Consider the following 26,114-nt stretch of genomic DNA (forward strand, 5'->3'; position numbering starts at 1 on the left):
GTATTCAGTCAGCTCTTGGACTTTGCAAAAAGTTTGTAAAACAGAGACCAGTGAGGGTGAACAAATACAGTAATCTATTTATAAAGTCTAACCTGACGGAGTGAGCTATCCAGGAGGGTTTTTAAACCCCTACTGACCATCTTGGCCTACCACTCCGCACCTTAGACTGCCTTCAAGGGACTTGTGGAGATCAAGGCCAAGATGTCCCCTTCTTCATGCACTTCCTTGCTGCACTGATTACTCATCATTTTCATTTTTCTCACCTTCTGTGAGCCTCGGGGCCTTGTTCAGGCATCTTCTGAACATCTCCAAGGCTAAAGATTCCCCAGCTTCTCTAAGTGCCTGATCCCATGGTGAACTACCTTTCAGTCCAATTGAAATTGCCTTTGTGGCAGCTTGAGACCATTGCTTCTCACTGCTTTGCTGTGGACCTCTGAAGTGACCCTGGCGCAGTTCTTCCTTTGCCCCACGTTAAGCCACACATTATGTCAGCTGCAGTTGTTTTTCTGAACTTTGTGAGGTTTCTGTCAAACCATTCCTTCGTTCTTTTCATTCTTTACCTATTCCACTCTCTGCACTCTCTCCGTCTTCTGCTGCACTGCCCAATGTGTAGGGAAAATTGCTCTTTCAAGGCTATTTCCTCCTCCTTCCCTGGATTTGTGCCTTTGCCCCTATGGGGCAGGGAAAGAAAGACAGGAGAAAAACCACATCATTTAAAGTGAAACCCACACCCACCAAGGCCAGTGGCCAGGAGGTGAGCCCACAACACAGCTACACCATAACCTCATGGTCAGAGCTGCACCGAAGGCAGAGTAATCCTATGTGCCAGCACAGGCTGGGAGGCAACAGGCTAAAGAGCAGCTCTGCAGAAAAGATCCTGCGGATCCTGGCACACCAGCCCACCATGCACCCTTGTAGCACTAAAAGCTGACAGCACACTGGGTTGTACGAATGACAGCAAAGTCAACAGGTGGAGAGGAGCAATTATTTCCTTCTGCAGGGCACTGATAAAGTTGCTTTTGGTACACTCTGTCCATGATGTGCTCCCCAGTGCAAGAGAGGGGTGAACAAACTGGAAAGAGCCCAGTGGAGGACCAGCGGACAGGGGACTAGAACATTGATACTGAGGAATCTGGATTTGTTTAGTATGGAAAAGAGAAGGCTAAGGCAGGGGGGGCAAGGTTTTTAGCCTGGTCTCCTAAGTAAATGAGGTCTATGTATCAGACTTGACAAGGAATGGGATCTAATAGGTGCCTAAAGAGTATGGAGTCAGATCCTTCCCAGGACAAGAGGCAATGGGCATAACTTGCAACAGAGGCAATTCAGAGTATTATCAGGACAAAAATACTTCCCCCAAACCATGATTCAGCACTGGCCTAGGTGTCCAGAGAGGCTGGGAGCTCTCTACCCTTGAAAATGTATAGAAATTGCCCAGGCAATTCCTGAGCAACTTGATCCAGGTTTGGAGTCCTGCTTGTGAGCAGGGGTTTGGACCAGAGACCTCCAGAGGCCTCTTTTCATATAAACCTTTGTATAAGTCTGTTTGCCCCTCCAGCTAAGTTGGGGCAATACTGCCCACCTGAACGACAGAGCTTGTGGTAACGCAAGCAAGGGGAAGAGGATCACATCCATTGCACCTGAAGCTTTTGCCGAGGAGACTTAGGGTGTGCTCATGGACATCTGCATGAAGGGAAGCACCTTGGAGAAGGTCCTCCAATGCATGAGTTACACGGAGGCTGTGTAGGCAGAGCCTCCCAGTGACTACAAAGAGTTGGGAGCCACTGGGTGCTGCTGTAATGCCTGGGATGGGAAGGGGGTCCCTCTGGGCCACAAGAGCCAAGCAGTCGCTATCTGTCCTGCAGGAGCCACCAGGGTGGCGGGGGGAGGCTCAGTAGCATGCCTTGTCCCCAGCCAGCAGAGCAGTGCCCCACGCTGAGGGTGAGGGCAAGGACCAGGCTAAGACCCGGGCCCAGACTCAAACCCAGGCTCAGGCCAAGGCCAAGGACCAGACCCCGACCCCGACCCCGACCCCGACCTCGACCCAGGACAAGGCCAAGGCCAAGGCCAAGGCCAAGGCCCAGACCCAGACCCAGACCCAGGCCCGGGCCCGGGCCCTGCACCGCTCGCACGACCGTTGGTCCCGCGCCTCCCTTCCCGCGTGCCTCGTGCCCGCAAATAACCCCTGCCCCGCCCCGTCCCCTACCCCTCCCTGCCCGGCTCTCTCCTGTCCCGCCACAGCCAATGGGGAGGCGAGCTCCGCCTCGCCTGCCTGGCCCCGCCCCCCCACGGCCCCGACCGAGCACCGCCCTCGAAAGCGCTTTCTCCAATCATTGGCTCAACGGGGACAGCCCCGCGGCACCGCCCACTCGCGGGGTAACCTTTGCCTTAGTGAGCGCAGGGCCCTGCCCCGCTGCCACCGGCTGTCCAATCGGAGGCGCTGTGGGGGCGTGGCCGTCCCGGCGCAGCCAATGGGCACGGAGGGGGCCGCGAGCGGTGCGGGGGCCGCGGTGGCTGGTGCCGCTGCCGGGTTCGAGGAGCGACCGGCCGGCGGGGCGGCCGGGGGAGAAGATGGCGGTGGCGGGGTCCGGCTGGGGCCTGGCCCAGCTGGCCGAAGCCCTGGGCTCGTCGGAGCAGGCGCTGCGCCTCATCGTGTCCATCCTGATGGGTAAGGGAGGGCAGAGAGCGCGGCGGTAGGGGGTGACGGCTCTGGCGCCCCGGGGCAGGGGCGCCCCGCCCGCCGGTGGGGCCGGGGCGACCCCGCCGCTCCGCCGCCGGGCCGGGGCCGGGTAGCGCCTTGCTCGGTGCGGAGCCGCACCTGTTTTCAAGCGCCGCCGTGCCAGGCCACGTGTGGGCGCGGAGCCGGCGGGCGAGCCCCCTGCCGACACCGGCCCCGCCCCGGCACGGCACGGCACGGCACGGCACGGCCGGCGGAGGGTGGCCTGTGCCCGGCGTGTGGCGCGGCGCGGCGGGGAGTTCGAGACGTGCCTCGCAGCAGCTGTCGGGGTGGGAGCCCGGTGTGAGCCGGGGAGCGCGCTGTGCAGCGGGGCGGGCGAACCGGTGGGTTTCCCCGCAGGGAGGTGGGGGCGCGGTCCCGGCAGGTTGCCCGTGGAAGGGGTGCGGGCATCCCCCCGCCGGGCTTCGGGACCTGCGGAGCCAGTGGCCGCGGTGTTGGGGTTGGGGCGTGCAGGGGAACGGGTCCGGTGGGGGTCTGTGTCTTGAGCAGTGATTTGGGCACAAGAAGTTTGTTGGGAATTGCCCCGCTGCCCTTGCGCGAGTGCCAGGTGCTGCGGGCGCATCAGGTTCCCCACGAGCAGGTGTCTGGAGGGGCATTGCGCTTCTTCGGAATCTCCGCGGCCCCTCTGAGACGTCGCCCCGTCCAAGGGTAGGGAGGTCTCTGCCAAGAGACGTTATTAGTGTCTGCAGCAGCCGGGCAACTATGCGGGAGTGGCGTGCCATGGCGGCGACTACCAGGTAGGGTGAGCGAAGCCTGCTAGCAAAGGGGCCAGAAGAGCTGGGATGTCATGGTGCGCTCCACCTGCAGTGCCGAAGCATGTTGCGAAACGCATGCTTCTTAGGCTTACCTGAACATGAGATAGTTAGGTCACATGTAAAATGGTTAAGGCAGGGCCAGAGTTAAGATGTGGGCTAAAAATTGAGGGGGAGGTTAGAGCTCCCAAAACATTAATTCAAATGAATGTATACATGCTATCTACATAAATCTCTGCCGGTGCCCAATGAAACTTTGGTTTTTGAAAGCTTTGGGTGGTGTAGTCACCTAGCAGAAACAAAATACAAACTTTTGTCTGAACTTAAAAATATGTTTGAAGGGGTACAGCTGCTACTGTGCGATCTGTCAAAATGAAGTTCCTTTGGCTAACTAAAAGTATAATTTTTAAAAAGGGATGAGAGAAATGTAGCGATAGGACGAGGGGGAATGGCTTTAAACTGGAAGAGGGCAGGTTTAGATTAAACATTAGGAAGAAATTTTTCACTTTAAGGGAGGCCCCATCCCTGGAGGTGTTCAGGGCCAGGCTGGATGTGGTCTTGGGCTAGTGGGAGGTGTCCCTGCCTATGGCAGGGGGGTTGGAACTCGATGATCTTTCAGGTCCATTTCAACCTAAACCATTCTATGATTCTATAAAAAGTTGTGTCACTTCATAACCATGGTCTGGACCAGACCCGTTTCTGCCTGCTTTAATCTACGATATGTAAGATCCAATTGAACCAAAACATTCTTCATATCAAGGGTAGATATAAGGGATTGAACTGACAGTCATTTTGAACTTAACTTGGAAGCTTGTTAAACCAAACTTCTTCTATAAAGAAAAAAGTGACAGGAAACATATACCGGACATTCACATAAGTCAGTGTAAATTAATCTAGCAGCTCTCCACAGTTGAATGGGAAAAGTCCTGCTTTCCTTTCTCCCACGCCTGTCTCTGATTGAATTTACTTGCCTGGCAGAAACCTAAACCAGAAAAAGCAGATAGTTTACTACCAGCTTCCTCAATCAACCAAGGGACTAGTCTAACAAGTGCTGATGCAGAAAAGGTGTTAGAAAGCGTGTGTGGAGGCAGACACTTACAGTAGAGTGATGCCTCTGCAGAACGCACCTTGAACATACTCTCAGGGTTCCTTCTTCCTTCTTGCTAGCTAGAACACAACATTGGAAGGCTGTTTCCAGCTTCATGTCCTATGAGTGAGCAAAACCACGTACTTCTTTGAAATGAACAGCAGATAATTATCTTCTTAATGATAAGAAGAGGTGACCACTGGATCAGTAGATGATGCATTATGTCCATGATTCGTGCATGTCGTTACAAACATTCCACGAACAGTGTTGACACTGAGCCACTCAGATGGCACAGTGTCCCTTCCTGATGTAGGCCGCTGTCGATTTTGCATAAAGTCTTAATGGGTCTTTGTAATTTATATTAAAAGTCTGGGGATCAGGGACTGGGAACCCACTCACATCTTTCCCCTGCGTACCTGAAATGTATACCAAACCAGGAGGCTGGAGCTGTACCTTTCCTTGTCCTTTCTCCCTCGCTCAGTATCTCTTAATTACATGCAATTGAAGGCATAACTTCAGACGGAAGGCTTAAAGGCATGCAAAACAGCCTCGTCTCTAGTTTGGTACTCTTGCAGATCATGCAGATTGAACCACTCGGGCAGAGGGGATTGACTCCAGCTTTCCTGCTTAATGGATGGGTAGTAAAGCATTATACCATTACATTAAAAGGAAGTGCCAAGCACCACTCCAGAGCAACATGAGAGTAGAGTGAGAAGAGTTTCTTAACCCAGCGCTAACGTGAAAATAAATGTTCATTTAATTGCAGCTTAGCTTGCAATCCTTTTAATGTGACTGAAAGCCTTAAGCCTGGTGGAAATGCAACTAGTGCTGATGACCACTTCTCATAGGATGGCATGCAGGACAAATGAAAGGCATTTCTAAAAGCTGGAAATGGCATTAGGACAGGCAAGGTATGGCTTTTTCTTCACTCCCTCCATTTCAGGTGTTTGCATAGATTCAGGAAGAAAATTATTTTTGTTGGCATCAGCTAATATTGCTGAATTATTTCAGAACAAGACCATGAGGATGAAGCGCAGTACTCTGTTCCAAAGATGGATTAAAAAATTGTTGCTTATTTCTCCCTCTGTGATGCAGTTCACCATCTACACTGTGCAGTTCTGCTGTGACAACTGTTTCTAGGGTTTCACTGTTCAGGAGATCACCAGAAACTAGTAAAAATGACTTTCTGAAAAAGAGGAAGAATCACAAAGGACTGCAACTTCCTACATTAATTCCTGGAGAAACTGAATTATTGTTGAAAAAATAGTCCGAATGGACTCTTTTGGTTCCAAATAACCACGTTCACTTAGTCATGATCTGAAATAACCAAAACGGGTCATTTTAAACTGTTAAAATTCTGCCACTACTGAAAAAAATTTAAATACAGGGCAGAACAAGAGAAGGAGGAAGGAAGAGCAACCAAGAACAGAAATTGGAGTAGTCTTAAAGGGCACCACATTTTCTCGGTGAACAAGTGTCACTTTTAACAGCACACTACTGAGTACCTGATGGAGTTTTTAGTCACAGCTTTGTATTTAAATCAGAGACACTTTTTATACATCCTGCAATTTTGAAGCCAAGCATACAACTAGAATAGGCTCCATTACTCAGATTGTACAAGATTAAAAACTTACTTCAGACTTCCCATATGTGAAAATTTGCGTAAATGACCTTTGAAGAAATTAGGCTGCAATTTGGCGATGTTATCAACAGCAGTAATACTTAAAGCATAGTTCTGGACCCTGTCATTTAAAAAAATGTTGGTGTGTCTAGTATACTAATGCCTGTCAATCATATGAAAATGTCTTTTGAGACATTTGCATTCTCTCCCTTGCAAAGACTCTGCCTTGCATTCTTCAGGAGGTCTAGGGCCCAGTGTTCTCCCAGGAGAAACTCTGTCTTTAAGTCAGCGTGGAAGACTGATGGTCTGAGCTCCGTACCTACGGAGTTATCTTCTGTTTGGCAGAGTAAGCAGTCTGAACCAATGCTGTCCTGGCCTCTTGGAGGAGAACAGGAGGGAAGCGCTCCAGCGGTGAGAGGGGGAAAAGAGGGTTTCTGTGCTGCTGCTCTTGTCCTCCCGTGAGAGGAGACAGATTTCTCTCCTGCTGTCGCTGCTCAAAGTGTATGCCATGATACAGAAGGCCTTGTGGCACTGTGTATTTAAAACTTTAGCTTGATGTTATTTCTTGTGTAGCTGTATGATCCCAAAGAATTAAAGACTGTACTATTGCATGGTGGCTTGCAAGCTACCTGGCATGTTCTGCTGCATGATGTGGAGGGGTGCCAACGTACTGCTTAGAGCCCCGAGCCAGAAGTGACCCTGCTGATCTACCCAGACCTGCCAGGAAAAGCACTGCGGAAGTGTTCCCTCATCTACAGACAGAGCAGCGACCTGCAGAAATGAACACGTTCCTGCTGAATAGGTGCCAGAAACCAGCTGCTTTGCTTGCAAGTGGTCTTATCTCCTCCTCTTCCACCTCTCACAGTGTGTTTTACATCCTCTGCTTGTTCCTGTTCTCTGCGTCCTGAAGAATTTTAGGCTCGGTGAAATTCTCCCTGTGGTCACCCGTAACTGATGAGTTATCCAAAAGCAAGTTCCCAGCTGGTCAGCCAAGCAAGAACCGTACTGAAGGGGCAGCAAATAACTGGTTTCAGTGGGTAAAAGATGAGAGAATTTGTAAGAGGCAGCATCATCCTGTCACTGGTACAAAAATCAGCCCTGTCACAGAGCACTCATGTGCTGCCTTTTTTTAACTCTTAACTTCAAATACATCTTATTCCTTAAGTAATAATAGTAATAAAAAAAGAGAGCTGCATAATGCTACACACCGACTGTGTCTACATTAGCAAGTAAAATTGTACTGGAGGAGCAGATCTAGTTTGTGTGCAGTACCTGATGTCCTCGTTATGTGGGGTTTGGGTGTTTACTTTGGATTTGCTTCAGTCCGGTCATACAGACTGAGCACCCACTGGAGTGCATTTTCAGTTCAGTTTTGTCTGAGGAGGATCCTGTTCACATGCTTTGAGATGGTTCTGAAATGCAAACTAAAGCGCCCTAAGTGGACTTCAAAAGTACACTCCTGAGCTGAATTAAAATACTCATGTATATGCACCCAGTGTTAAACAAGGTGTGCGACTGTTGCAGTATTATAGACAGAAAGAGAATATCTTTGAAGTCAAAATATTAGGTAAGGCTTATATTTTAACATGTCTTTTTTCCTGTTGCTTCCTTCCTTTTAGTTTTGGCATTCTAATAAGAAAAGGGAGACAATTGATCTGCTAGATGTTAACAAAGGTGGAGTTAACTGATCAGCAAAAGGGAGAAGAGGAAAAATAGTATGATCTACTCCCTTGAAGATGAAACGAAGCTAACCCATATAAAAGGGAAAATAAAGGGAGCAGAGATGAAAAGAATTTTTCTGGTGTTCTTACTTGCAGCTTTGTCTCTGGAAAAAAAGACAGGCATCTTAATCACCCATTCCAGAAGATGGCAAACTTGACAGTGCTATTTTTGCTTGGAATTGGTAGAACTTTCCTCCTGCCTAATCCAGCCTCTTGATCATTTACTTATTTTGCTCAATTAGATTCTTGTATCAGTGGACAACCTGGGCGTTGTGCAGTGGCCCATTACTCTCCCAAATGGCTGTGGTGAAGAAGCTGACTTTGTCCTTTCCTTCCAGCGCTGGGGTTGACTTAACCAGATGTCATCCTCTTGTTCCTGTGAAGGGGAAAAAAAAAAAAAGGAGGAATTCATCATCATCAGCATGTCTCGGCTAATTTGTCCCTTTTATATCAAGTGCTAATTCCCTTCTATAGAAAGTCTGTCTAGAGGCAAAAATCAACTCTGCTTGCAGACTGCTTTTTCAACTCCACGGTGCATAGAGGAGGAGAATTACCTTGGATCAGGAGGTCACCTTCTGTTTTCTCCTGGAGTGTTAGCAGCTGGTTTTCCCGCCTCCCTCCGCTCTGCCCGAGGGAGCTGCAAAAGAGGAGTTTGGCAGAGCGGGAGCAGTCCCAGTGGCAGCAAGGACCAGGGGACTCCAGCCCTGGGGCTTCCGAAGGGTGAAAGCAAAGCAGGGTGGCATCCTGCGGCGCTGACACATCCCAATGTCACGGCAAGCTTGCCAGGCACCAGCGGTAATTTCAAAACCTGCTCTCCGGCTTTTGCTGTGCTAATTCAGGCTGCTTCAAGAACGCCGTGGTGGGGTGGGAGTACCGCCGTTGTTATCAGTAGGAATAGCTCGTTATTTAGTAGATGGTTTATAAGTGTTCAAAAATGCACAGGCCTCAGCAGAATGGCCATCGATACTCGATATCCACCACCGTTTGGGGGTTAAAGTTTATATCTGCAGCGCGGAACTGGCCCAGTTGTAAAACTGAGAAAAGTACCTTGCGGGCAGCAAAACTAACTAAATTGCAGTCCAGAGTACCAGCGAGTTGCTCTGGATATCAGAAGAATTTAGGCTGACGTGGTGACTTTTGAACTGGAACAGCACTCACGTAATACAAGACTGGGATGTAAATTTGTGGCTTTCTAAAAAAAAAATATGCTGTGCATACTAGTAGCTCCCTATTTGCAAGGGCTCCTAGTTCTTTCTCCTTCAGAGCAGCATTACCCAAGCCATGATATGATCTCTTGTGTAGAATTAAAAAGGAGTATGCCTGACAAGTGAGACAGGTCTTTTAAAGGGTAGGAACACTAGTTGGGGATGGGAGAAAATAGATAAAATTTCTGGCTTTTAGAAACTTGAGGTACATTGTAGTATTCAGTCATAATTTAATTCTGTCCACAGCAATGGCTGGAGCCAAAAAACAGATTATGTTTTTTTTCTGATGAAAATTGAATATTTTGCAAGACTGTACTGATTTTTGAGAGAGTGGGAAATCCTTGAAAATGTGGTTTTAAAACCGTAAGTGTCTACGAACAGCAATAAATTGTGCTTTGCCTGTATTTCTGACCTGATCTTCCCCCCCCGCCTTGCTCAAAAGAGGGAAACATTTTTCCAAGGTAAACCTCAGCATTTTAACTTTTGATCTGAACTGATGATAACGCTTTTTTGGTTTGTGTTTTTTTTTACCACTTTCCATTTCACAAATCTGTTATCAATTGTTAATGTGTTTATTAAACTTCAGCAGGAAAATTGAGGAGTGAAAAAAAAGAATCCTAGTCTATGAGTTTCTGAGTATAAGGCTGGTAGACAATACTACAATACTGCTTTTTTTTTTTTTGCTTTTTTTTTTTTTTTTAAATCATGTGAATCGTTCTGATTCTTTGAGTTACTCTTACATCCCCAGAGAGCCTGTGTGATGAACTCTCTTTGCCAATTCCCCCTTAGCTGGCGTTCAGGGAAGCCATGGGGGGAAATAGGACAGAAACAAAAAGAAGGCTGCGTAAAAAGCAGGGGTGGGAGCAAGGGAGGGAAAGGGGCGGTTTGGGTATGGCATTTTGGAGGGGAATTTGGAGCCGCTGCTGCTGCAGGAGGAGAAGAGGGAGCTGGATGAGTGCGCGGGAGCGAGGTTGCCAGGCTCTGCAGGCGAAGGGCTGTGGTATGCGGGGCTGGCTGGCCACGCACACCGAGAAGGCAGCCTGTGGCGTGGAAACCAGCGCGGGACACAAAAGGAGGAAGGAACAGGGATGAGGAGGCAGGGAAGAGCGGGAGAGGGGTGGCGAGAGGCTGAGGAACTGGGGAGCAGCAGCTCAGTTTGTAGACGCAGCAGGTACGCACCTGGGCTCGGTACAGCGTGCCTCTGGCTGGGATGTAGAAGGGAGCCCCAAAAGTCCCAAAGTCTGGGACTCCCTCCCAAGGGATTTGGGGGGGACGGAAAGGACCTTAAAATGGCTCCAGTCATGCCTCAGCCTGGCAGCACTGGCAGACTGCAAGACGTGTATTTTACATAACGTGACAGAGTTTCTCATTTACTCACACAGTAGTGATGAGATTTGGCCTTGCTTATTAGAAACCTTCCATCCATCAGACACTTCTCGGCAAAATGTGCATTTCATCACCTTTTATTACTGCTCCATACAAAACATGACTACTTACTGCTACTATTACTCCATTAGCGCAAGTAGCAGAGATCTACCCATTGCTACAGATTTCAGCCAGGCTAATAAGCAGAGTGGATGCCAGTATTGTGGCACGTGATGAATTTCCTTTTTCCTTTGGTAGAAGAGGGCTTTTTTTGTTTAATCAGGATAAAAGAACACAAGCTTGCAAAGTAAAGCAATCAAGTTACGAAATGCCAGAATTAAAGTTGCTTCTGCTATCCCAATTCAGCTCGTCGTACACATGCCTTTAGCAACACTAATTGCGTGAGCAGACTTCACATACTCACGAGATGGACAACACTTTCTGTGTCAATATGTATTAAAACATAATATATTTATTGTCTGGTATGTGGCAATGTTTATTGTATGCTATGTGAACCTCACCTAGACAACAGAATTTAATTTACTCATGGGTTTCTGTATGGCACTTCTCACCGTACTACCAGAGTGCTTCACAAATGTTTGCTTCTCACTAGAGCCATGGATGAATAATCTGGCAGCATTCCTAAATTAGACTGGGAGCTAACATGCAGAAAATGCAAGGAAAAAAACTCCTTCCGCTGTCTTAGCTGCTCCATATGAAATGCTTTGGAATTTGACTTTTTCAAAAATAGTACATGCATAGTCCCAGTGGACTTTAGTTACAGCTTTGTGTGCCCACTAGTTCACAAATCGGATGCAAATCAGAAGTTGGAGCATTAGAAAAGAAAGAGTATGTTACTAGAGGTCACTCGAGGAACTCTGGGATTAAAGCTGGTCAGCATCATGTAAGAACTCATTGAGGTGGGAGCAGGGATTGAATTTTTTAGGACAACGTGATAGTATTAACCATAAAATCTGCCCCCCCCCCCCTTTTTTTTTAATTCTAGCTTCTCGCCAGGTTCACTGTATTTGTCACAGAATTTGGAAATGAATCGGAGACTAAAGTCTGTTTCATGCATTATAGTATTATCCATCTCATGTATCGAGAAACTGTAATCCTGGAATTTCTTGCACTTCAATGACAACTTTGATATAATTATGTTCCTGTTAAAGTATTTTTTTTTTGTGTAATATACAGAGTAATTAATCTGGCGTCTATCTCCCAAGATGGAAATACAATATCAGGAATGTATGCCATTGATGTATATTGTGTTGACGATGTATCTATGTAAAGTACATGTTCCTAATAACATGTTCAAGAAAGCTATGATCTGGACCAATACAAATGCTTGTCCACACTAATTTACAACTCTTTCATCTTTCTTTTTTTCCTCTACTCAGGATATCCTTTTGCCTTGTTCCAGCGCTATTTCCTCTTCCAGAAGGAGACCTACCTCATTCATCTCTACAATGTGTTCACAGGACTCTCAATTGCTTACTTCAATTTTGGTAAGATGAATTTGGGAAGAGAGAGCTGCCTGGCCCAGGGCGTGCTGTGGTTTGGGAGTACCCTATAATGGGAAAATGTCATTTCTAATTCATATCTCTCTCTCTTTCCCCCCTCCACAGGGATGCAGTTCTTCCATTCCCTGCTATGTGTCCTAATCCAGTTCCTCATACTGAGACTAATGGGTCGCACAATCACTGCCGTCTTCACCACGTTCTTCTTTCAGATGGTAAAACTCTTTTTCATACTGAATCGGTTTGTAGAAAGGAGCCCTCTGTTCAGTTTTACCCTTCCCAGTGGCAATGGTGGGTGGAAAAGTGGAGACAGATGAAAACCAGCTGGAGGAATTAGTTTGAATAACCCAAACAATGGTTTCTTTCAGACATACCTTATGGCTGGATATTACTTCACAGCCACAGAGCATTATGACATCAAGTGGACAATGCCACATTGTGTCTTGACACTCAAGTTGATTGGTGAGTGACACCTCCTTCCTATCTCTTCCACTCTGCAAGCCGTCCCTCAGGGAAGAGAGGGCTGCTTGTTCAGCCCAACCAGCCCATCATAGGGCTTCAAATAATTGTTTCTCACCTCTAGGTCTGGTCATCGATTACTATGATGGAGGAAAAGATCCGGTGAGTAAGACACCACTGCTCCTTCATTCCTCCTCCCCTCTTCTGTGTCATTCCAGTGAGCTAGAGGTCAGAAAATAAAGTTCAAAGGATGTGAGTTAGCAAGCTGCATTCATTGTTTGGTAAAAGGCATAGTTGAGAGGGGAGCATCTGCGAGTGTCTGAGGGCACTGAATTCTGGAGTGGAAAGAAATAATTTGGAACCGAGACAGTAGTGATTAGAGACGGACAATGGTTGTTTCAGTCATGTCAGAATATTATTCTGCCCCCATCCAAATTCACCTCCTTCCCCCAAATCTGTTGCTTTAGATTCCTGATCCCTGATGCTGTGTCCTGTGAGTAGTGGTACCTTCCACTTGCAGACCATGAGCACTGGATCTCAGTTCCCATCACCCTTTCCTTTGTTTAGCTTTACCTTATCCTTGTGAATGGTTGCCCTTTAGCATTTGTAAGGGCCCTGTTTTTAGAGCAGTTGAAACAGTGAGAGAAGCCACACATCACAGTGTTTGGGAAAGGACAGAACACTCGCTACAGTCTCTTAATTCTGCTTCTAGTATCTGCATTCCCCATCTCCTGTTTGGGGCCTGACCCAATCTGTAGCATCCACGGAATCACTGCTGACTGCAAGAAAACAAGGTTGAGCTGAAATTTCCTAAGCTGAAGTTTCAAGTACTTAAGACAATGAATTCTTGCATCAAGAAGTAGGAATTGTTGGATGATAAGGTCAGGGAGAGTACATGCGATTGTGGTCAGGGACTGCATTCCTTGCCTTGCACTGCAGATACAGTGCTTTTACTATGCTGTTAGGGATGCATGTCAACAGATCCCATCCATGTTTTGAACTTATTTCAGAATAGAGATCTGTGCGACTGGTCTCAACCATTGGATCTTGTTGCTGTTTAGAGGGGGTGGGGATAGAGAGGGCTGGGGAGAGGACTGGACGTGAAGTACAAAGTGGAAAGTTCCACGTACATGGAGAGCAAGAACCAAGACCATTCAGGAGTTAGGCTGAGAACATAAGTTAGAGCTAATATGAGATCCCCAGGAGGATGTTAATGCCCCTCCCTTTGGTGCAGGAGTTCCTGACCCCTGAGCAGCGGCGATTTGCTGTCCGGGGAGTTCCGACCTTGCTGGAGGTTTCAGGATTCTCCTATTTCTATGGTGCCTTCATGGTGGGGCCTCAGTTCTCCATGACAGACTATCAGAAACTGGCAAGGGGAGAGATGACTGACGTTCCAGGCCAGAGACCCAATAGGTAATAAAAAGCCGCTTAGCTCCTCACCTTCCTAAGATCCCAGAATGCTGAATCCTCCACGTTCCCTGCAGCAGAGTGCCTTCTCACCTGGACACTAAAGTACTATGACCAAAAGTGATTTATAAGACAAGGCAGTCTTTCAAAAGTTGCTCATAACTCTCTGCTTAATGTCCTGACGTTGTTCCCAAGCACGAGCATCAACAACCATTTTACATCTTTAGGTACAGCCTTGGTCCCAACCTGGTAATATTAGCATCCCAGCTTCCAAACAGAGGCATCTGCTGCAGTGGAATGTGGTGACTGCCTATCGCTATCTCCCCTACCTCCTCTTCTCCACTTCTGTTTTTAAAATTATGAGTTTGATGGTCTCTTTCCAAGGCTTTTCTTTGACCTTCGTATTTTTCTTTCTCAGTTTTGTGCCTGCTCTCAAGCGCCTGAGTTTGGGTCTCTTGTTTCTAGTAACCTATACCTTGTCAAGCCTGTACATCTCTGATGAATACCTCATCTCAGATGATTATATGGTATGTATTCATTTGACAGTTCTCGGGTGTGGAAGAGTTCCACTTCTCTGGAGGGCACTGGATCTACAAGAATGGATTTTATATATTTAGTTAGTTAGTTAGTTAGTTTTACCTCAATTTAAAAATAAGATAAGTCAGTCACTAGTGATAAGCTTTTCCACAACTGATTTGGCTTTACTGCCTGTCCTGTGGATTCCATTTGATGTAGAACAGAAATGCGTTAAGACGAATTGAAACAAATTAAAACTTTTACAAATAGAGAATTAATCTTAGAAGCTACTGTTGTTTTTGGAAACCTAACAGATGTATATTGTGACCTTTTAATGACCTTCCATTTAACCATTACATGCAAAAGACTAGAGTAACTTGCAAGGCTTACCAGAATCTTTGAGGTTCTTGGAAAACTCTTAAGAAGTAATTCCTACCCACAGATTATCAGTGTGTCTGTGCCAGTATGAATAAATGAGGGTGTAACTTCTGCAATGATTACGCTAATCCCAGGGTCTTCCTAAAGTACCTATTTCAGTACAGCCACCTATTACCAAAGGAAGGAGAATGATGTGTAAATTTGCATGAGCCAATAGCTGGCAGTCCAGTCCATATAGCAGTTTCAACACGTACATCAGATTAAAACGAAAGACAGTGATGAGATCTCATCTACCAAAAGACAGTGATGAGATCTCGTCTACCTTGTCTCATTATTGCCACTCAACTCTGGTTTTTATTTTTATTCTATTTCACTCTTACCTCTGCAGGAGAAGCCTTTCTGGTTCCGTTGTGGTTACATATTGATCTGGGGCAAAATTATACTCTACAAATATGTAACCTGCTGGCTTGTTACGGTAAGTCTAGATGTCGTTCCAGAAACAAAAGACAAATGAACAAAGGTAGCACCTTTGCAGCTACTTAGCATGTTCTTGGAATTAGCATGAAATGGAATTAATCCAAATTTTTGGAGATCAGTGGAGGTCAGTTGAGCTTGCTTTAAGTTAGCAAAGGCTGGCTAACTAAAAAGCAGGCAGTTTTTAATCCACTTGTTCCATCTGTAGTGGTGCTTTCCACTCAACACAGTGAGAGCGAGAGCTTCCCCAGCTCTGCCTGTCAAACCAAATAAAAGGGCAATGTTTTCCTCTCATCTTTCTTGTGAATCTTTTTTCCATAGGAAGGTGTCTGCATCCTTGTTGGTCTGGGGTACAATGGGGAGGACAAGAATGGAAAGCCTTTGTGGGATGCCTGTGCCAACATGAAGGTCTGGCTGTATGAGACAACACCTTTGTTCACAGGGACCATTGCTTCTTTCAACATCAACACCAATGCCTGGGTGGCCCGGTGAGCAGGACAAAATTCCCCTTCTGTAACGTGTCAGTAATGTCTGTGTCGACAGAACCAAGATCCAAGGCTGAGAGGGAGCACTGGAGGAAGAATCTGCCAGTTCTCAGTTCTTACACTCTTTCTTTCACGTTTTGCTGCTGTCCCATTTGAAACAGATTACTGGGTTAGACAGATGTTTTAATTCAGTCTAAAAGGGCAATTCATTAACGTAGGCAAGCAGCTGGTGGCAGCAGGAGGGCAGAGGCTGGAATGGGACTACTGCGAGCCCTTCGGCCTGCCTGGGCAAACAGACACAGCACTACTCTAACAGCTGGTCCCTACGTCACGCCTCTTGATGCTCCCTGTGCAATGACTCAACTGGGTTTTGGTCCAGCGCTTGCTGGGACACACATGAATTGTAAAATACCTTCATTTCTGTGCACAATGTTGGATGAACCACTTCTCCCCGTTATCTGGGATTTCTTTACGACAAGGGCTGAGGTCCATTTTGCCCTGGTAAGGGGAGCTGTCTTGCTGTTTCTGTCACCTCAGGGGTGTGCAAAGGCATACGGTCCCCGGGCCCTGCACCTCTGACATGGAGAGGGGAGGACAGACAATAAACTGGAAGCACTTAGTTTGTTTCTTTTCTGCTCTAGCTACATCTTCAAGCGTCTGAAGTTCCTGGGTAACAAACTGCTGTCACAGGCACTGGCCCTGTTCTTCCTGGCCATTTGGCATGGGCTGCACTCTGGCTACCTGGTGTGCTTTCAAATGGAGTTGCTTATAGTCATCGTTGAAAGACAGGTGCGCTTTGTCTGACTTACCAGAGCGGGGTGGCCTGTGTTAGCCTTTCCCCGTGAGTCTGGAAACTGCCACGCTGAAGGCTTTACTTGGATTAAATATGAAAAGTAGCTGCTCGCTTTGGAATTCGTGTTCAAACATGATACCATTCTGTTCTCAAGGGTTCAGTAGGTTGCTGGCTTCTGCATGGGCAAGCCATAAATTTATTGCAGAAGCTGACAGGAAGAAAAGTGGAGAACTTGGCATATGAGTAGAGGGCACCTGATGTGCTTGGCAACTGGAAAGGTTGGAGGACAAGCACATGAGCTGAATGCCTCTGCTAAATCTCTCAGTACTAAGAGAACAATGTTCCATATTTAAACTTTTTTTTTTTTTCTTAATTAAAACATTGAGCAGGATGGCGTACTTAACTGCTTTTTTAGACTAATTGCTTACTAAAATTCATTTTACGCAGCTGGATAGATACTTTGGCCCCAGAGCCTGCATATGTAGCCATAGGACAGCCAACTGAGAAGAATTCTGTTTTTTCTTTAAATTAGGTCATAAACCTTATTCGGGACAGTCCTCCCCTAAGCACTTTGGCCTCCATCACTGCCTTGCAGCCCATCTTCTATGTGCTGCAGCAGGCTAACCACTGGATGTTCATGGGTTACTCTCTGGTGCCATTTTGCCTTTTCACCTGGGACAAATGGATGAAGGTATTTAGTAGCTACAAACAAGACAACCCACACAACCAACCCTTTTCCCTCCATCCTGTGTCAGATGTTCTTGGCTGAAAGCTGCTTGCTGATGCCTAACCCTGCGTTTCTCTTCACAGGTGTACAGGTCTATTTATTTCCTTGGCCATGTGTTGTTCTTCACCTTGTTATTGGTGTTGCCTTACATTCGCAGATTAATTGTGCCACGAAAAGAGAAGCTAAAGAAAGCAGAATAATAGCCAAAAGGTAAGGCTGTACTATGTGGAGAGAATCCCACACTTGGACTAGGGGTGAAGTGGGGCAGCAATGTGAAAGGCAAACATAAAAACATCCAAATCAAATCCAGCACTTCTCTCTTTTTCAGATTGTACCACCTGTGCATTTGTAGGAGTTGATTTAACACTCCGGAAGCAAAGCATCACCTGCCAAGTTTGCTGTGTTGAAGTATGACTTTTTTCAACGCAAGGAGGGGGAAAGAGAAAGCCCAGGGTCAGAGACCCGAAAGGAGGGGGAATGGAGTAAGCCTCCTTCCAGATCCTCCACCTTCTGTATGTTGCCTTATTTCTCTGCCGCCCTCCAGTGGACACTCGTGTCTCTCTGCTGATATCAGACGATTGTAAAACTCAACGCAGGCACTGTATTGGATTGGAGCCACCTTCTGACTTTTCTACGTTTGTCATCCAAGATAAAAATTGCTCCTAGTCTTTTTCATATCAGCTTCATCTCCTTTCCTCTTGGGTGCCTTGGTGTGGGAGTGTGATCTGTTACACACCACCAAGCAAGGTGATTCTACAGGACTGAGTAACTTCAGCTGCAGGGTAAGCAGGGCACAGCTAAGAATTTCAGTTCGATGACAAATCGGGGCTGAGTTCCTGCTATAAAGGACCAAGTCTGCCCTCACGTTAAACATGAGAAAGTAAAATACACAAGCACTTTTATCAAAAATGACCTTTAATAGGAGGAAAAAAGGTCAGCGAGGCAGTCCATTTAAAGTCTCATTGCTCCAGAAGCTACAAGGATGAAATTGAAGTATCTTCCCTTCCAGGAGCCCAAAGTCCTCCAGGTCCACACCTAAGTGGAGTCTCCAGAATGTGGAGTCACTGTATAGGAATACACGATGACAGCAGTAGCAGCAGAAGCTCATACTACTCCCCAGACTTCCTCAAAGGCAGTAGTAATTTTAGCACACGTCAGGGCAGCAGAGAGGGGATAGTTGCTGATGGAGACCATCTTTTCTGTGTAGTCAACATTGACCTGGGGGAAGGGGGCAGGGGGGAAGAAAAAAGTAAATCAAGCCGCAAAGTTTTCACTTAGTCCCATCCATCTCCATTGGTTGGAGAGGCACAGTATTTCTCCAAGGTTGAACACAAGCACAATAAAACACAGCAAGACCACCTGCCAACCATCACTAGTGCCCGCTCTTGGGAGGAATAAAAAGTCCCATGTGTTGCATTGCTGGGCTTTTGACAAGCCTACCCCGGGGGGGGAGGCGGGGAAGGAGGGTGGAATGGGGGACACCAAAAGGAGGAAAAAAAAAAAAAAAAGCCAACACAAACGAGAGAGAAGAAAAATAAACCCCATACTCAGAACAAGACTGAAATCTATGCTGATAAAGATTTTTTACAACTCCCAAGTAAGGGATACATGCACTTACCGAGCCATGGGCAAAAGCTCCCACAACAATGGTAACTGGTTCTGCTGCAGGAACCAGTTCACGCAGATCTGACACCTTTGGAACTGCAAAAGAGGTACCTATCTTCATACAGCCCACAGGGAGATGATCACTGACTGGATTTTTAATCACCTACAGAAAGCAGAAAGTTAGTATAGGTGTAGAGGCCTTGCCATGTAGCCAAGTCCATGGTTTGTACAAAAATAAGTAAATTAAAAAATACTCCTACATCACTAGCTGCAAAGGAGGAATGTTGAAACATTATCTGTGAATAGTCAAAGAATGTTTACCTTCAACAATTTCTGAGGCCCATCAGCTGCTCGAACGCTGAGCTTATGCAGCAACTGAACTGACAAGAGAAGAAAATTAGTTAAGCTGTCTGTTTTTTTGCTGGAGGAATCCTATCCTCTACCTGGTAGACAAAAAGTCCATCTTTACAGTTCCCAGCATCTTCTAAAGTGGACCTAAGAAATGCTGATCAATGAGTTATTTTGCTGGTAGCAGTCTCGTGCTGGCACTCCCCACTGTGCTAAGGAACACTTAGTTGATCTACGTATGCTGGAACTCACTAAACAACACTTTCATGTCTCTGTTCATTTCTTTCACATTTTTAAGGTTGGTAGATTGGTACAACTTTTCTACTCTTCCCAGAATTCTTCCACTCCTAACCACCTTCCGGCATTATTTTGTGGCCCGTATAAAGTTTTAATCACTTACCCATAAGACCACAGAATCGATCAAAAGTTCTTGGGATTCTGGTTTGGGGATTGACTTCAATTAGAACATTCTTCTGAGTATGGATATAAACCTGCAGGAGACCAGCCCGATTCAGTGGGCTGTCCATGAGCATCAGGAGGCTCTGAAATAGAAAACACACAGTAGGGGAAACAGAAAAGGCACAAAAGAGAGGGCTTTTGGAAAACTTGAAGGTTAGACCCCATGAATGCAGAAGGAACTGATGCTGCGGCAGAAGTTCATCTGGCCGCGTGAGCTTTAGGGTAAAGCTGAGAGAAAGTAATGCCATATCCAAATAAAGGGAATTACCAACGAACCGTGAGCACAGCGAGTAAGGCCAAATTCACCCCCTTTCCAGGGGCACAAAGCAAACCCCCAGACCTGAGGGACAATCTCCCCCCCAAGCCGAATGCCTGCCCACCCCACCGCCGCCTCAGGCAGCCCAGGCGGGCGCAGACGCCGCCCGGGCCCGGACCCGGACCCAGCCGGTACCTGATGGGTGATGTCGGGCCGCACTTCCCCGGGGTCCCGTCCGTTCCGCAGCAGCAGCGCCTTGTGCTTGTCGCAGTTGAGGAGCTCGAACGTCTTCCCCACCTACGGCCAAAGCACGGACAGGTGGGCAAGGGCGCCTGCAGCCGCCTCCAGCCCGCCCGGACCCCCCCGCCACCCGCACCTTCACGGTTTCCAGACTCGCCCCCTCCAGCACCACCAGCAGCCGCCGTTGCCCACGGGGCCGTTTCGCCTCCACCGAAGCGTCTTCAGCCTCATTCTCCCCTTCCTCCTCCTCTTCACGAGGCCTCCTGGGCGCCGCCATTTTGCTACCACCGCCCCCCGCGGCACCGGCAGCGGCAGCACCAGCACCGCCCCTGCCCCGCCCCTAGACCGCCCACTAGCCGCCGCGGCCACCCAAGATGGCGCCTGTGGGCGCACCCGTAATCTCCCTCCGGCCGAAGCCACTTCCGGCGGGCAGCGCGGCCGCACCGGAAGCCGGCGGCGGGACGGGAAGGGGGGGCGGAGCCTCCCGCGCCGCGGTTTCCCTCCGGAGTGCCTTTGCCAGCGGCAGCTTCCGGTGTCCTTCCCGGCGGGGCGCGCGGCGCGGCTCGGCCATGGCGCAGAACCTGAAGGACCTGGCGGGGCGGCTGCCGGCCGGGCCGCGCGGCGTTGGCACCGCTCTCAAGCTGCTGCTGGGCGCCGGCGCCCTGGCCTACGGCGTCCGCGAGTCCGTCTTCATCGGTGAGCGTGCCCCGGCCCCCCCCCTCCTCCCCCCCCCCTTCCTTCCCTCGTTCCTCAGCCTCCCGTCCTGACCGTGCCCCTTCTCCCCGCAGTGGAAGGCGGCCAGCGGGCTATCTTCTTCAACCGCATCGGCGGTGTCCAGCAGGACACCATCCTCGCCGAGGGGCTGCATTTCAGGTAAGGCCCAGCTCCCCTTCCCCCCCCGACCCGAGCCCGGCCCCGGCCCGGTGGCCCCGCGGTAGTAACGGCCCTCCCGCCCCTCGCAGGATCCCCTGGTTCCAGTACCCCATCATCTACGACATTCGAGCCCGGCCGCGGAAAATCTCCTCCCCCACCGGCTCCAAAGGTGAGAGAGGCCCCGCAGGCCGAAGCACGAGGCCCAGGCGGTGCCTGTGGGGAGGGGGAGGAAGGGGACAGGAGTCCGGCCGCAGCGCCGACTCTGCTCGTGTCTCTTTCTCCTCTTCAGATTTGCAGATGGTGAACATTTCCCTGCGTGTTCTCACACGCCCCAATGCTGCGGAGCTGCCCAGCATGTACCAGCGCCTGGGCCTGGACTACGAGGAGCGAGTCCTGCCTTCCATCGTTAATGAAGTGCTCAAGAGCGTGGTAGCCAAGTTTAACGCTTCCCAGCTCATCACGCAGAGAGCCCAGGTGAGCTCTTCTGGGGGAGAATTACACTCGTATTGCAAAGAAACAGCTAAAACGTGTATATGGGGGATGTTATAACAGATGAAGAATAAATATATTAGGCTAGCAGATGGTGCGTCCAAATGAAAAGGGTATGGAATTGCATCCCACTTACAGTTTGAATCCGATACAGGTACAAACACTAAGGCTGTACCACTAGCTACTGAGAAGACAGCTGGATTTATTGGTATATAGAGTGCAAAACTGCACTGTAATGTAATGATGGGGGAGGGAGAGTTAATTTACATCATAGTCCATGAGCAACTGTAGAACTGGCTTTGAAAAAATTACCTGTCGCAAGAGCTATCAGAGCAAATTAAGCAGTTTTAAAGGATCTGAAAAGTAAAATGGGCAAGCATTTAACAAAGTGATAAACTTTCAGTAATGGATGCTACAGAAGGATAACAAATACTTGTGTTTAAAAAAAGATCAGAGGGTAACCTGGAAAAGCAGCAAAATCATAGAAATATTTAGCTTTAAAAAGCCTATATCTGAAAGTTTGTGTTGTGATAATGTAATTGCTAGGGATTCTGAGAGTATCTGTTCCCTATTGCAGTTGAGAGAGAGAGAAGTTGCCGATCTTTTAGAAGCCTTTAGGGGGGGATCCTGCATGAGACTGCAAAAGAGTTGTCAGAAAGATGAAATACAGAGCATCTCTTAACTAGTTTCTGGTCCATGACAAAAAAGCAAAGAGTAGAACTAGGTGTCTAGGTCTTGTGAGAAATGATCTGCAACAGGGACTTCAGGGTTTTGTGCTAGGCCATGTGGTGTACGCTGAAAGGATTTGTTAATGATCTTGTATAAAGAGAAAGTCAGGATGTGACAGCAAAGAAACAATTTTTGCAAGGGATTTAGAAGCAGAAATGAGGGCGGGGTATCTCTGAAATTTCAGAACAAACTGAATTGGATTTGCCTTCTTGTCATCTATTAATTACTGTAAAGTGGTGCGTATTGAAGCAGTTGATAATCAGAAGAAAATTAAGTGACTTTACGTAATTATGTGCTCACAGTTCACACAGTAAAGGATTCTGGCATCGTTTTAGAATTCTCCTGAGAAACAGTTGGAATAAATGTAAAAGCAAAAGTAAATGTCAAGGATGTGATACTGTAGCAATAATTTCTATTTAAGTCAATGTTTGGTGCAGGACTTGTCAGCCTGCCTGAAAATGATAGTGGCAAGTTAAAGGCAACTCAGAAATTAGTAGAATAAAAAAAAAATCTACCAACAACACTCATCGAGACTAAAAAAGGGAGAGTAGCCATGCTAGATGAGTAGCTACAGTAATTAAGAGGCGTGATATGTCTACAATGTGTAGCAGTGTGGAATGGTAATTTTTATTTTCTTAAGCTGAATACGAAGATGAGACAGCCAAACTGCCAAATTTAAGAAAATGCTCATTGCCAACGTAATTGTGGGAACTGTGGGACTAGATGTGATAGGATGTGAAAGCAAAAAAACTTTCAAGAAGGTTTTTATTTTTGTGATGTTAGTTGTATAGTATAGTTAAATAATAATTGTAAATAAGTTGTAATTTATTTTTGAAAATGCTATATGTAGCTGTGGATATATAGCATTATTTAGAGGTGACAGATTCAGAGATGGTATTAATGTTCATGATTCAAGGTTTGCTTTACATAATGTCTCTGTTGGGCCCAGGGTGAATGAACTGTGAAGAGCAGTTGTGCTTCACTTTTGGGGTGCACAGGAAGTGAGAATCAGCCTGTGATTGATACTCTTTTTGCTCCATGTGTGTTTCAGGTGTCTCTGCTCATTAGGCGAGAACTGACAGAGAGAGCTAAGGATTTCAGCCTCATCCTGGATGATGTGGCTATCACAGAGCTCAGTTTCAGTCGCGAGTACACAGCAGCTGTAGAAGCTAAGCAAGTGGGTGAGTTCAATTTATGCCTGGAAGAGCAGATCACCTTTGCCTTTTTCTTGAATTATTAAACAAGGAAGCAGAATTTGGGCTAGCGTGTCACTGCTTTTGCGTTGTTACAGCAACAGAGTTATACATCTCAGCCTTCTCAGTAATGGAGCCAAACAGGTTATTTCACAAGTATTTTCAGAAAACTTCAGGTGATAGCTAATGGGACATACCATCAGTGGGACTGAGTTCCCAAGACTATAGGGTTCCTCTTCATTCTGGGACTCTTATCACTTACTACGCGGACTATGTTTAGAGGGTCTGGAAAAAGTAAAGTACACTCAGATACATTTCTTACTTACGGTTATCGCCCCAAAACACTGTCTGTTCTTTCGGAAGTGAAGCCCCAGGCCTCAGCTGTAGGGTTCTGGTGGAGGGCTCAGAAGATGGGATCTGGTTCCAATGCTTTTGGCCATTCTCTCTGCAGCCCAGCAGGAGGCACAGCGCGCACAGTTTCTGGTGGAGAAGGCCAAGCAGGAGCAGAAGCAGAAGATTGTTCAGGCTGAAGGGGAAGCTACAGCTGCCAAGATGATATCCTGCTTTGGGAGATTTTGTGGGGTGTTTCTTGTGAGCCTGACAGGCCTGAGAATCTGTCGCACTGGTCTCATGCTTAGGAGACTGTTACCAGATAATAGCTTCAAGTAGGTCACTGTCATTTATTCCCCCCCCCATTGGCTGGAGTGAGATTTGTCAGAGGTTACAGGTCAGAGCAGAGGAGGACGTGAGCTCCCTGTTGTAAGGTTTAACTTTTATTTTCTGTGTGTGACCCTAATGTTGTTCTTGATTTGGGGAAGTAAAAATATCCCTTCCCGAAGGCCCAAGTTATTGGGATAGAGATTGCTTTTTCCCCTGTTTGATGCTATGGCTTAGGAAGAATTCCATGAGGGTAGGTGGCTTCTGTTAGCACATTTTTCCTTAACTTTTGCTCCTCTGTACCTCGGTGAAGCTCTTAGCAGGAATCCAGGCTACATCAAGCTACGTAAGATCCGAGCTGCTCAAAACATCTCAAAAACGGTGAGTTATGGGGCACAGAATTTTCTTTGTCCTTCTGCAGTCCTTGTGCTGTCCTCCCAGCCCAGTGGCCACATGATGAATTTAAGGCGAATGTGACCTGCTCTGTCCTGATCTTTGTTTCCTGCCCAGTCCTTCTCTGCTCAAACAGAGCTTAAGATTTGGCTTGCAGTGATCGGCAGTTAGATGTGAGGCTAGCAGTTCATGCCTTCCATATGACAAGGCCAGATCCACATCAGATTGCAACACCCAGGCCCAGCTGCAGCCACCAAAAGCTCCTGGTTTCCTGCAGGCTGAGGAAAGGGGACAGCTAGGCATGGGATCAAAGGTCTGTCTGGCAGGGAGACAGAATGAGCACTTCTTTTAGAAAGTCTGATGGCACTGGGATAAGAGGTTGGGAAGTTACAGAGTTGTTTTGGGGAGTTGTATTGATTTAACCAAGGTTTTAATTGAACACAAACAAGAGTGCTGTATCTGGAGGGGGAGATAGATTCTTCGATAGTGCTGTTCTTCCCTGTGCATTTATACTCTTCTCCTTTATGCATCTCTGTAATGGATTTCTTTTTCAGATTGCTGGCTCACAAAACCGCGTGTATCTCACAGCAGACAACTTGGTACTGAACCTGCAGGATGAGGGATTCACCAGGTAAAGGGGCCAGATGGCTGTTGTGGGTGGATTTATCTGCACCCTACTTGCAAAGCTGGTCCCCTTTCTGGAGCTCTCTCAGGATCTTTTCTCTGAGAGGACCCTGATGGCAGAGGACACAGCTAAGTAGGGAGCAGTCTTACTTTGGAAATTAACATTTTTGTTAAATCTAATCATTTCACTCTTGTTTTTCTTCCTCCTTTTTTCCCCCTAACTGCACCTCCTGACACGCAGAGGGAGGTAAGGCACTGTTTATTTTGATCCTTTTGTTAGTACTTGGAACAAGAGTGTTGATGTTTGCCTGGTGCCTGGGATGTTTCTGGCTTGGGCCTTTCTGGCCGCAGGAAGTTTATTCCATCTCTACCTCAGTTCTGATTTGTGATGTGAAGTTTGAGGCTCTTCCTTGCAGGGGCCACACCAACTCCTACATAAAGTAGGAGATACTCAGTAATTGGAGCTCTGTGTGTGTTCCATAAGGAACCCTGCATGGGGAAAGCAGGAGTAACTGAGGAGGGTCATCTGATCAGTCCCATGTACACAGGGCATCCTGCATTTGTGGCAAAGAGGGCTGTAAGAAGACAGACGAGTGCAGGAATTTGTGTTGCTTTGGGTTAACGATCTCTAGGAAAGATGCTCTTATTACTCTCCAAAAGCTTTCCAGTCCATGCTAGAAAACACCATTCCCTGCTTTCAGAGCTGGCAGGAGTGTGGTGGCTTTGCCTAATCTGTCCAGTGTTTACTGGACAAGGCAGAGCCAGCTGAGCTAGTAGCGTGCAGCTAAAAGCTTAGATTTCTTAGAATCGTGAAAGGAAGCCAGAGGTGGTTTTTTCTGTGGGATCTCTGATTGTAAGATCCTTCTTCCGTCCTTCTGAATGGATTCTGTCGTACTCATCGCAGAAGGCTTGAGGGGCTTTGAAAAAAGTAGGAAGGACTTGAAGTCCAGGTCCTTCAGGTGTGACAGCCAGCACCCCAGAGTCTGTAGGGAGGGTCTGGTTCA

General features: G+C 47.4%; 3 protein-coding genes across 3 annotated transcripts; 2 read left to right on the forward strand and 1 right to left on the reverse strand.

Moving 5' to 3' along the window:
* Positions 1-673: 673 nt before the first annotated feature.
* Positions 674-17,917, forward strand: LPCAT3 (lysophosphatidylcholine acyltransferase 3; the record flags this gene model as incomplete). Its single annotated transcript, XM_082484720.1, is given in 16 exon segments — positions 674-754; positions 1,556-1,598; positions 1,912-2,510; positions 2,512-2,665; positions 11,886-11,993; positions 12,114-12,220; positions 12,374-12,467; positions 12,589-12,626; positions 13,699-13,877; positions 14,290-14,398; positions 15,154-15,240; positions 15,561-15,727; positions 16,366-16,513; positions 17,050-17,208; positions 17,328-17,454; positions 17,573-17,917. Coding segments are annotated over 15 exon segments (2,190 nt in total). The 3' UTR covers positions 17,445-17,454; positions 17,573-17,917.
* A 224-nt stretch (positions 17,918-18,141) lies between these two features.
* EMG1 (EMG1 N1-specific pseudouridine methyltransferase) lies at positions 18,142-20,455 on the reverse strand. The gene is made up of 6 exons (XM_082498762.1): positions 20,289-20,455; positions 20,108-20,209; positions 19,598-19,739; positions 19,171-19,229; positions 18,863-19,012; positions 18,142-18,462 (listed from the first exon to the last, which is right to left on the reverse strand). Exons 1-6 carry the CDS (start codon positions 20,427-20,429, stop codon positions 18,349-18,351), a joined length of 708 nt encoding a protein of 235 aa, XP_082354888.1. The 5' UTR covers positions 20,430-20,455; the 3' UTR covers positions 18,142-18,348.
* Positions 20,456-20,683: 228 nt separating this feature from the next.
* Positions 20,684-25,202, forward strand: PHB2 (prohibitin 2). Its single transcript, XM_082490685.1, has 8 exons — positions 20,684-20,848; positions 20,941-21,025; positions 21,115-21,194; positions 21,315-21,499; positions 23,295-23,424; positions 23,888-23,991; positions 24,397-24,474; positions 25,041-25,202. Exons 1-8 carry the CDS (start codon positions 20,722-20,724, stop codon positions 25,119-25,121), a joined length of 870 nt encoding a protein of 289 aa, XP_082346811.1. The 5' UTR covers positions 20,684-20,721; the 3' UTR covers positions 25,122-25,202.
* The last annotated feature ends 912 nt before the right edge of the window (positions 25,203-26,114 follow it).

The sequence above is a fragment of the Vanellus vanellus genome, assembly GCF_965231255.1.
Source record: "Vanellus vanellus genome assembly, chromosome: 1".
In the NCBI taxonomy this organism is placed as follows: domain Eukaryota; kingdom Metazoa; phylum Chordata; class Aves; order Charadriiformes; family Charadriidae; genus Vanellus; species Vanellus vanellus.

Coding starts and splice junctions, on each gene's coding strand:
- EMG1 (XM_082498762.1), bottom strand. CDS start 20,429: ATGGCGGCGCCCAGGAGGCCTCGTGAAGAGGAGGAGGAAGGGGAGAAT. Junction 19,230..19,597: donor TCGATTCTGTGGTCTTATGG/GTAAGTGATTAA, acceptor TTCTCTTGTCAG/TTCAGTTGCTGCATAAGCTC. Junction 18,463..18,862: donor GAGCTTTTGCCCATGGCTCG/GTAAGTGCATGT, acceptor CCCTTCCCCCAG/GTCAATGTTGACTACACAGA.
- PHB2 (XM_082490685.1), top strand. CDS start 20,722: ATGGCGCAGAACCTGAAGGACCTGGCGGGGCGGCTGCCGGCCGGGCCG. Junction 20,849..20,940: donor CCGCGAGTCCGTCTTCATCG/GTGAGCGTGCCC, acceptor TTCTCCCCGCAG/TGGAAGGCGGCCAGCGGGCT. Junction 21,500..23,294: donor TCATCACGCAGAGAGCCCAG/GTGAGCTCTTCT, acceptor TGTGTGTTTCAG/GTGTCTCTGCTCATTAGGCG.